This window comes from Poeciliopsis prolifica, unplaced genomic scaffold (assembly GCF_027474105.1).
Source record: "Poeciliopsis prolifica strain line A6 unplaced genomic scaffold, Auburn_PproV2 SCAFFOLD026, whole genome shotgun sequence".
Lineage (NCBI taxonomy): Eukaryota > Metazoa > Chordata > Actinopteri > Cyprinodontiformes > Poeciliidae > Poeciliopsis > Poeciliopsis prolifica.
This window is the reverse complement of record NW_026562401.1, coordinates 6,443,583-6,455,070: the sequence shown is the minus strand read 5'-3', so window position 1 is coordinate 6,455,070 and position 11,488 is coordinate 6,443,583. Positions and strand designations below refer to the sequence as shown.

Sequence of the window (11,488 nt, the reverse complement as noted above, 5' to 3'; positions counted from 1 at the left end):
ATAGATAGATAGATAGATAGATAGATAGATAGATAGATAGATAGATAGATAGATAGATAGATAGATAGATAGATAGATAGATAGATAGATAGATAGATAGATAGATAGATCGTTTTTTGAGTGTCTACCGATGCGGTATAATAAAAAAAAAACAGAACAATTTTAGTTATTAATATTATTTTCTTAGGAAAAATATGGGTTACAACGTTATGGAGGAGGGACAGATGATCTCAAACAGCTGAAATATTTGGTCTCCTCCTCATACCTTTGGCAAATAAAGAGAAAATGTTCCCAAATCTACAGAATATTTTGTGCATAGCGAGAGGAATAAATACATTTAAACACAAGTAAATTATTTACTTCCCATGTTAGGAAAAACATGGGAAGTAAATAATTATTTGCTTTTTTCAAATAAATATTTGCTTCTCCCATAACTGGCAAATTAAGAGCAAATAATAATAATGGCGTATTATTATATGAATATATTTTATCCATTAATTTGTCGTATTTAACACAATTTGCCAGAAAAGCCTACTTTAATCTGTTCAAAATGTTTTTTTAGGTCCCGCCATCTTGCTTCCATCTTTATTACATCAAAAATAAAACATTGTAAATGCACACAATGTGTTGGAAGACTGTGACTGACGCCTGATTGATGATCAGTGAGGCTCAAGAGAACATGACAATAGTTGAAAAAAGATACAAAAAATTAAAACAAAGAAGAACCCCGAACAAGACAAGATTTGTTTATTTTAGAGGGTTTTTGTTGTTGTTTTCTAACTGCAGCTGTCGATTAAATTAAAAGTTACAACTTTATCATGATAATGTGAGTCGTTTTGCAGAGAATGGATCAGAAGCGTCGTGAAAATGGTCGGACCCGCGTCTCCTGCTGCAATGCGCGCTCCTGCCACAGGGGGGAGTAAGACCTGAGCTTTAATTTTTAATCCCGGGCTTTTCAGTGTGGGGTTGGCATATTTTCCCATGGATGTGTGCATTCTCTCCAGGTCTTCCAGCTTTTCCCAGTCGTGTAGGTTCAGCTGGCCACACTATTCGTCTTTAATGTCTCTTTGCTGCAGTGTGATGAACTGGTGACCTGTCCATTGTATGCTCCCCCTATCATCCAATGACACCTTGAAACCAACATCCCTCTGCACCCCTACCAGGAATAAGCAGCTGTTCAAAATGTACGGATTTTGAATGAAATGACTGTGATTTTATGTATCAATGATGAAAACAAAAAACTAACAAAACAGAACATGCCAGGATTGTAAGCAAGCATTATCCTTTATTTAACTTTACAGGTGCTAAAATCCGACACAGGAGTTGAGTCTTTTGATCCCAAAGCACAGTGTGTGTTTTTGTAAATTAGACCTCTCAGATGCAGCAGATTATTTGGACAGCCAGCTTTCCACAGTGATCTATAGCACATTGTGCAGCATTTCAACTTTCGTTACATTAAGACAAAACCTGAAAACTCTTCTAAGGCATTTCAAAAGACATCAAGTTTTAATTTTTCAGCTTCCTGGGTGCAAAAGTGAAATCCAAACCAAAACTGAATATAGACACTATATTTATGGCTTTGTCTAAACCTTTCACCCTTTTACTCTGATTCCTTCTCAAATGCCTCTCTTGCTGCACCAAAAACCACATTTAGCATCCCCATTATAAAATTTCCTCCCATCGTCAACACGCTGCCCACTCCGCTCCCGCTTCTCCAGGCCAGCCTGCCCAGTCCTCCGCCCACAGCCTGAGCTTGACCCCCCATCTCCGACACCACGGTACCCACAAAGCCTTCAGTCTGCTCCCACAGCCTGCCTCCAAAGAACTTGGTCAGCCACCAGCTATTATCCAGAACACCACCAAAAATCCCCACTGTGTCTCCGGCCAGGGTTCCCATGCCCGTCAGGCCGGTGTGGCAGCTGCTCAGCAGGGCCTCCGCCATTGACGAAGAACAGTAATAAACACTGGAGAAGCACGTCTCCCCAACACCGAGCAGCATTTCTCCAGCTGATCCCATCCAGGAGAGGAGGTCAGAGGTGAGGAGGTGGAGCAGCGTGAGGGTGTCGCCCGGCAGCGCGGACAGGATTCCCATGTCTTCCTGAATAACATGAGTCACCTGAAGAAGACAAGGATGTGAGAGGAATGTGACCATGAAACCACATAACCATACCAGATCTGTTAACTAATACTATGTCGCACATTTCACCAAAAATCTGCATATTTAAAACTTTTACTACGTCTTTACTAGTGGTGCCAATAGTAAGGTGTATCTAATGACAGAAGGCCTCTGTGGCTTAAAAAACAAAAATAAAAGGCAGGACTTAATGCTTATGTTGCATCACCTGGGCAGGAAACTCTGTGACGGTGGAGAACACGGGGCGGAGGGGAGCTTTCAGGATGTACAGGGTGGTGGACAGGGTTGAGGACAGGACGTAGAGCAGAGTGCTCGTGGAGTTTGAGTCATCTTCAGGGAAAGATTCACTGTACTGCTGCAGCCTGCTGCTGACAGAAATGACAGATTCTGCTGCAGTTTCCTCTGAAAGGTCAGAATCCTCCGATTTAGCGTCAACACCAACCCTTTCCTCTGGCGTTGAGTCTTTGCTGCTCTCCTCTAAGGTCGCCTTTGCATGTGGGTCAACGGTTTCTGAATTCACATCTGTTTGTGCGGCATTTGCATGAAGCGCGTCGGTGTGAAGCCCCTCTGCGGCTGCAGCTGTCTCCCCGTCTTCTCCCCCACAGCCTTCAGAGAACAGCTCCTCCACCCCTAACATCTCCTCCAGCTCCTTCATGCTCACTTGCCTCTCCGTCTCTTCTGTCTCTTTGATTAACCCCACACTGAAGCCGCTCTTCCCCTCTGGAGGAGCGCAGCACGCTGCCGTCCACAGCGGCTTGGCCTGACACGCTTCGTCTCCATCCTCCGCTACCCCGAGATGTCCTGCTCCTGTCAGAACGTAGAGACCCCCTCCTAAAGCGGCACACTTGGGAATGATGCTGGACTGGATCAGTGCTGCCACTGTCGAATCCCACTGTTGAAGCGGAGAGTCAGACGGATCCTCTGTTGCTCCTCTGAGAAGAGCTGGAACGGCAACTTTGACACCATGTTCTTCCTCTGTCTGCCAGAAAAAAGAGAATCAAATTAATTATTACTTTTACTTTTTGTTGTTGTAAAAGCCCCAACCTGAGTATTTTTCCAGCATCGCATACAATTTGAATTCAATACTTCTGTTAATATTTAACTTTTCAGGCACGTAAAAAATCTGCAAAGTCAACTTTTCTCCCTCTACACCTTCATCTTCTCATGAATGTCTCCATAATGGATTTCTAGAATCTGAGTCAAGAATCTGCCAACTGTTTGATCTGGGACTGAAAACATCACCTGCCAATAAAATACAGGTTAGAAATTAACAGCAACGTACATCATTATTGAGATTTGTAAATTAACATCCTGGTGACCTGTTGAATTAGAAGTCTAATAAAAGACATAATTATCCATTTCTGACTCTTTGCTGTCAGCCGGGGGCAAATACAGCTCTTAGGATTTCAAAGGCTAAACAACAGTTAAAATTTTTGGGTTAAAAATGTGATAAACATGCCTCCTTTTAATGTTTTTGAACAATCATCCCTTCCTTGCTTGCAGGTGGTTCAGAAGGCATCAGATGAAATATGAACAACATATCATCGCTTTAACTGGGTCAATTTTATGCATAAATATGCTTTGATCTAACTCCGGTCCTGGAGAGCTACCTTAGCTTTGACATACATTTCTGTTCCAACACACCTGAACCATTTGAATGACATATTATCAGGTTTTACAGAATGTGGTGACAGGTGTGTTGCAGGGGTATGAATGGATGCATCTAACAAGTTAGCTGACAGGTTTCCTTCCCAGTCCCACAGCATGATGCAGCCAGTTTGTTTTGGATGTTGTTTATCTTGTACATATAGTGTTTTGCATTCAGGACACTGCAAAACACAAGAAGAAGGTTTTGAACAAAGGACCTTCTTCCACATGTTTGCTGTGTTTTGTTTACAAACCATTATTTTGGAAAAGTTACTAAGTAATTCAGTTCCTTTTTGGAAAAAAAGAAGATAAACATTTTATTGACTAAAGTGCAATAACAGCATTTGTTTAGTGAATTTGAACCAGGTGAAGCTAAAGCTGTGTCACTTGAGCAGTTTTGGGTGAAACATGTTTCAAACTGTGTTTTTATTTTAAATGTAAAATGTATCCATATTTTGTGAAGTTTTGGCTTAAATACTGATTGGAATACGTTGTTTTTTCAACAATATGAACTTTTTTGAGTCTGTTGTGATTCATTGATTCCTAAATTAGTTGATGATTATTTCAATAATCGATTCATCACAATTCATCTGATTAACTGTTTCTGCCAACTCTTCCATAAAGTTCAGACTGCTGGGGGTCACAGCTGATCCTAGCTGAGCTCTGGATCTGTGCAGCTCCTCCAGAGTTATCATCCTCTGTGTTTCACTGATAGATGCTCTGCTTTCATCTGTGAGATTAGGTGACACGTCTGGACAGGTTTGGAGCTGCGACACTCTTTCTATTTTCAGATGATGGATTGAATCTTTGTGAACTCCTCAAAATCTGGGGTATTATTTTATAACATATCCCTCCTTCTTTATCTACATTTGTGGAAGCAATATCTGAGTCCAAAGAAAAGCTTGAAAAAGAGAAAGACACTTCACAGAATGCTTTTAAAGCAGCATTTTATAAAATGCGGAGGGATTAAACTTTTAAATAACACCACTTTCTTTTTTCATTTCATGTTATCAAAACTAGATAAACATTGTGACAAATGGATCCTTACCACAGCCTCCCAATCCTGCTGCTCCTCCCTCCCTGTCCATCCGTGGCTGAGATGGAAGGCCGAGCAGACAGCCGTGTCACAGGTCGGCCTGGACAGAGTGGCGAACGCCCGCCCCCCCGGCAGTCTGTGGCAGTGTCGGTGCAGCGGCGGTTCAGTTGCAGCTCCCCGGGGAGGCGTCTGTCTGTAGAAGCAGCCATCACAGAGGGTGAAGCCTGGCTCCGAGTCATGCTCAGCTGGAAGAGACAGGCCCGGGCCCAGCTGCGCCAGCAGCCACAGCGCGGTAGCAGCAACATTCAGCAGCATGGTGAGTGCTCAGCTTATCTTTCTTCTCTCACACACAGTGAGAAGGGAGAGGCTTATAAATTATCCAGTGGTTTCCTTATATAGATGGGGAAGATAAATGATGGCTGCTGATGGGCTTCTTGCTTCCCCCCCTCACTAACTCCTTGCTCCGTCCTCCGGTTTATCTGCAGCCATCCTTCCCTTCCACCCCTGCCAGACGAGCTCAGAGAGGATGAATCAGTGGTTGCAGGAGCAATCTTGCTTACTCCTTCATTTCCCTGTCCCCCCCGACAGCCTCACCCCCCTCTGTCAGTTCCACCCTCTGACTCTCCCTCCGGCTGTTTCTGCACCTCACCACTCCCTCTGCAGCTGCACCTTTATCTCTTACTGCTGTAATACACACAACCTGAGCCAACACCTACTGATTACCTGTAAGTCTGCATTCCCAAAAATCGGTTTGAGCAAAACCGACAAACCTTTAAACTCTATTATTCTTGAGTCCTACTCGGTAAAAACACTAAAAACAGAGCAAAGGAGCTCTATAATTATCAGTCTGTTGATGAAATCCTCGTTAAACTGTAATTCCAACAGCAACACATTCACCCTGAACTCCATGCCCTGCAGATTCAAGACGACTTTCCCTAATATCAGCAACATGCCTGCTGAGGCATGATTCTGGAACGGATGGAGTCTAACAAAATCATTATGAGGCGAAGGCGGCGTAAACACAAAATCTTCACAGAGCAAGTGTAAGACTGCAGAAAAACATCTCAAGGACTTCAGACAACAAGAGGTGGAGCCAGCCAGAATGCTTTCATATTGCTCAAGCATTATGGGTAAATGGAGCAAAAGGCAACCATGAGGTTCTGCAGAGTGGTGTCAGCGTCCCTCTGCAGAGGTCAAGCAAGAAGTAGATATTACTCAAAACATGGATTAAGGTGCCTCTGCAGAAAGAAAGAGCATGCTTACATGCTTACTTTAAAGAATGCAAGCCTGGGGGTCACGTGATGCAGTTACCCTGAGCGGACGCTTGTCGCTGGGCTCCCACTTCTCTCGAGCCAACTTGTTTTATTTTGTCATATATTTCTCATCTAACAACTTGTAGATTATCTTATAGCAACCCGACGCCATGCCCAACCCAAAAGCCAAATCTTCTGCTTATAAACTAACTGAGGAGCCAACGAAGAAGAATATGCTAACTAGCAAAGAAGCTAACAAGGTAGTCAGCAGGACGAGGTGCTTGCTAGCGGCTCTGACACTCTAGCCGCGGATATTTCCCAGTCTGTCTCTGAGACGATTTCTGCTCTGATGGATAAGAAATTTAAAGAGTTTTCCACCACTCTGAACAACATCTCTGCTAAATTAGAAGCCAACACGGAGCGCATCACGGAAGCAGAGCACCGCATCTCAGCGGTGGAGGATGACGTGTCTGCGGCGGAACCCAGGCTGAAGGAGCTGGAGTCGCAAGTACGCATTCTGACGGAGAAATGTATCGATCTCGAGGGACGCAGCCGTAGAGATAATATCTTGATTTACAACCTCAAAGAGGGCACGGAGGGTCAACAACCAGTCTCATTTTGTGAGAGATGGCTCCCAACTCTTCTTGGCTTGGAATCTAAGCGGGGCGTTATTAAGATCGACCGGGCTCATCGGAGCCTCGGACCGCCGAGACCTGACCGGCCGCGCGCTATGATTGTTAAACTACACCACTCCAGAGATACATCCAGGATCCTTGCGGCGGCGAGGAAGCAGGCTCCGCTCTCTTACGAAGGCCAAACGATCTACATCAGGCAGGATATGACCGCTGCTGTCAAAGAGATGCGCCGTGCGTTTAACGGGGTGTGCGAGCGTCTCATCAAGAAGGAGGTGAGGTTCTCCATGCGGTACCCGGCTGTTCTGTCTTTTACGCACGGAGGGAAAAACCGATCGTTCCGATCACCCAAGGATGCACTTGCTTTCCTGGATGAAGTAAACTGAGACCATCTTCCGGACTGGTTGATTACACACATTGGACCCTGCCTCGAGTTCGATGCTTTGCTTTTTCTTTCCTTCCCTCTTCGGTGCAGAACTCTGTTGCAAAGTTATGTGGCTAATTGTTGGACAGATATTCCACAATTTGGATTTTTGTTTTCTTTGTGCCTCACATGGACAAACGACATATGATAAAAGATGTTGGTTGCTGAAATTTATTACCAATTCGTTTAAATTGCTATGGCTCGGGTTGAGATGGGGGGGCTTAGCTTCTGGGAGGATGTTTGGTCTTCTTTCCTCGGCGGCGACTCTTCTCGGTTTCATGTGCCCCTGTTCTTCTCGTGGTGTCGCGGTTTGCGTTGCTAAACCACACAGGGTGGGGAGGGGAGGGTAGGGGGTTCAGAGTTTGTCTGGGAGCCATCGTTTGGGGATGGCTGTTTTTTTTTTTTCATTCATGAGGTTTCTTTTTTCTTCGTTATTGTCTACGCCGATGTACAATGTAAGCTACATATTCTTCAGGTTATTACACTGCCGATTTGTCAATTACCTTTTGTAATTTCATGGAGGTCTACTGCAGCTCTTGGATTGCTTTCTCACAGACTGTCAAGCTCTCATCAGGTTTATTATGAGTGATCTTAAAATAGTCTCCCTTAATGTTAAGGGAATAAATAATGTAATAAAAAGACAAAAGATCCTAACATTCTTGAAAAAGGAGAACACAAAAATAGCGTTGTTATCAGAAACCCACCTAACTGACAATGAGCACCTTAAACTGAGGAGGAATTGGGTAGGCCAGGTGTTTTACTCATCACATAACTCTAAGAGTAGAGGAGTTGCCATACTTATCCATCGCAGTCTTCCCTTTACATTGGAGAAAATTATGAGCGACAGTGATGGTCGCTATGTTCTTATCTCAGGTTATCTTTATGGAGAACACATTTTAATAGGTTATATATGGTCCAAATATATATGAGGCTGCTTTCTTCCCAAAACTTCTGTCGAATATTGTATCGGTACATACACCATATGTTGTTTTGGGGGGAGATTTTAATTGCATTCATGACCCATGTTGACCAGTCTCCTCCTAGATCCACTGCAACCTCAAGAAAAAGTCTGAGATTGCGAGAGTTTTGCCAAGACTTAGAACTGTATGACACCTGGAGAGTCACTAACCCCAGAGAGAGAGATTACACTTTTTTTTCTCAACCCATCAAACGTTCTCTCGGATTGATTTCTTCTTATCTTCGAGAATGATATTGGATCGAGTTAGAAAATGTTCAATTGGCACATGTACGATCTCCGATCACTCTCCTGTTATCTTATGTATTAGCCCCCTTATGCTGATCCTGCTTCTCGTCACTGGAGGATGAATCCCTCTTTACTGAGCTATCCATCTTTTATTGACTATATTACAGATCAGTGGAATTTATTTTTGGATACTAATAAGACTCCAGATGTTGACCCCTCGTTGCTCTGGGAGACGGCTAAAGCTTTTATTAGGGGAAGTGTCATATCATATACCACAGCTCTGAAAAAATCCACCATTAAAGAACAATTGCACTTAGAAAAAACAGTACAACAGCTAGAGTTGCAATTTAAAAATACACCTTCCAGACCACTTTCTAAAAAATTAGAAGCAGCTCGCTCAGCTTTAAATCAATTACTAACAAAACAAGCAGAATCAACCATTTTCTTTGCTAAGCATAGGCTATATCAATCAGGGAATAAACCGGGCCGGCTACTAGCAAGGCTAACGAAAGGCAGAATGGAAGCAAACACAATTTCATCATTACAGGACAATAATCGAGACAGACATCATAAAACGACAGACATTAACAGGATTATGAGGGAATTCTATCAAAAATTGTACTCATCTGAATGTGATTCATCCAATGTTAAAATTACAAAATTCTTAAATGGAGTAACAATCCCTCGCCTAACAGAGGAACAACAAGAAGCCTTAGGCGCCCCAATCTCTCAGGAAGAAGTCAGAGAAGCCATCGCCTCCCTTAAGGGCGGAAAAGCTCCTGGACCCGATGGCTTCTGCCCAGAATTTTATAAGAAATTAAGCCACCTGGTGGTAGGACCACTTACTGACATGTTTATCCATTCATTTGGGCGGGGAGACTTGCCTCCAACACTTAATTTGGCAAACATCAATCTCATCCTTAAAAAAGATAAACCATCAGACATCTGTGGCTCATATAGACCTATTAGCCTTATCGGGGTTGATTGTAAACTGCTCTCTAAATTACTCGCAACGAGACTGGAGAAGTTTTTGACTTTTTTAATAAACCCAGATCAGACTGGGTTCATACAGAATCGTTTCTCTTTCACAAACATGAGAAGGTTACTTAACATAATTCAGTATTCAAGCCAAACTCATTGTAGAGCCTTTGCAGTATCTCTAGATGCTGAAAAGGCATTTGATAGGATTGAGTGGAAGTACTTATTTAATGTTCTGGAGAGATTCGGGGTAGCAGGTGAGTTTTTAAAATGGATCAAGATCCTTTACAGTTCCCCTTCAGCCTGTGTTCTGACTAATGGTGTTCAATCTCCACCTTTTGCAATACATAGGGGAACTCGACAGGGTTGCCCTCTATCCCCGCTTCTATTTGCCCTTGCGCTGGAGCCCCTAGCAGTGGTTATTAGATCACAGCAAAATATACATGGCGTAATGATTAGTGGCAAAGTCCATAAAATAGTGGTATACGCAGATGATATTCTGTTATTTGTAACAAAACCCAATATCTCAATACCAGCTATCTTGTCTACTATCTATGAGTTTGGTTCCTTCTCAGGTTATAAAATCAATTTTGATAAATCGGAAGCGATGCCTCTAGGTATTGCTACTGTTCAGGACCTACCCTCTAGCTGTTCCCTGAGATGCTCCCAACAAGGCTTCACTTACCTTGGAATTAATGTGTCCCCTAACCTGTCAGAGTTATGGAAGCTTAACTTATCTCCAACACTTAGCAAAATAAGGAGGGACTTAGAAAGGTGGCATGACCTTCCCTTATCATTTATGGGGCGTATAAGTTTGATTAAAATGAACATTTTTCCACGACTTTTATATCCCCTCCAAATGTTACCCCTTTGGCTCTCCAAAAAAGTTACTACGGATATAGAGAGGGAATTTTCCAGGTTTATTTGGCATGGAAAGAGACCACGACAGAAAATCAGAACTTTACAGCTTCCTGTGGACAGAGGTGGCTTGGCTTTGCCAAACATCTACTATTACAATTGGGCTTGCCATGCTCGTTATCTCTGGGAATGGCTACATGCTCATCTCAACTCGGATCCCTGCCTGGATTCGTGGGCTTCTCAGCCTGCTTCCTTGTGGAGCCTCACAACTGGCGATAAGAAGAGACTATCGAGAGATATTAAACATAATCCAATTATTTATAACACAGTTAGAGTGTGGCAGAGAATTTGGAACCATGCAGGAGGTGGGCCCTGCTCATCACTCCTGACTCCCCTTACAAGAAACCAGGATTTTACCCCAGGGCTGGAGCCCAACATTTTTGACCTGTGGCATGGCAGAGGTGTGAGAGTGATCGGAGATCTTTTTGCAGAGAATCTACTCATGACATTTCAACAATTACAGTCAAAATTTGATATTCCTAAAGAACACTTTTTCGGTTTTCTCCAAATTCGCCATTTCATCAGTTCTATGAGACTATCCCAGTCTGGCTTGGCCACATGCAATGAGATTGAAAAATTTCTTGTCGACCGGAAAAATCCTAAGCATTTTATCTCTGCTTTCTATGCGGTGCTCTGCTCTCTCACCCCAGGCGGTGCCAGGGACATTGCGCGGAAATGGGAGGGAGACCTTGACACAGAATACATTGAGGATGACTGGCAAGAAGCCATTGATGTGGTCAATTCAACCTTTATATGTAATACGCTCAGAGAGACACAGTATAAAATACTACATCGTCTACTATAACACCCTTTATACTGAATAAGATGGATCGCCAACTCTCCCTTATGCAATAAATGTGGAAGGGAAGTTGGAACATATTATCATTATTTCTGGCAATGCAAATTAATTAAACGATTCTGGAGTGCAATCTCTAAAGAGCTGAGTGATGTGTTTCATGTAAAGATCAGCTGTGACCCAGGTCTGTTCCTTCTTGGCCTCCCCTCAAAATCAGTCACTCTGGCACAATCACACTTCAAACTTTGTGACAAATTATTGCTTCTGGCTAGAAAATGCATTTTAATTAATTGGATTAAGGATAAACCACCACTGTCACACAGTGGTATAGAGAAATATTTAGGGTTCTCCCCCATGAAAGGATTAGTGCAGTTATTAGGGGTAATGAGAAACATTTCATTGATATGTGGTCTCCTGTGCTTAACTATTTACCTAAAGAGCTGATGCAACTTGTGAGGAGAGGTCA

The 11,488-nt window shown here is 43.1% G+C and overlaps 1 protein-coding gene across 1 annotated transcript; it reads right to left on the bottom strand.

Annotated features, from left to right (window-relative positions):
- Nucleotides 1–1,259: 1,259 nt before the first annotated feature.
- On the bottom strand, nt 1,260–5,402 carry LOC129371540 (uncharacterized). The gene is made up of 3 exons (XM_055048161.1): nt 4,830–5,402; nt 2,343–3,113; nt 1,260–2,116 (listed from the first exon to the last, which is right to left on the bottom strand). Exons 1-3 carry the CDS (start codon nt 5,130–5,132, stop codon nt 1,601–1,603), a joined length of 1,590 nt encoding a protein of 529 aa, XP_054904136.1. The 5' UTR covers nt 5,133–5,402; the 3' UTR covers nt 1,260–1,600.
- Between the last annotated feature and the right edge of the window lie 6,086 nt (nt 5,403–11,488).

Excerpts from the sequence above, each read along its gene's own strand:
- LOC129371540 (XM_055048161.1), bottom strand. The coding sequence starts at position 5,132 with ATGCTGCTGAATGTTGCTGCTACCGCGCTGTGGCTGCTGGCGCAGCTG. Across the intron at positions 3,114-4,829 it reads AGCAGGATTGGGAGGCTGTG|ACAGAGGAAGAACATGGTGT; the intron begins GTAAGGATCCAT and ends TTTTTCTGGCAG. Across the intron at positions 2,117-2,342 it reads TCACAGAGTTTCCTGCCCAG|GTGACTCATGTTATTCAGGA; the intron begins GTGATGCAACAT and ends TGTCTTCTTCAG.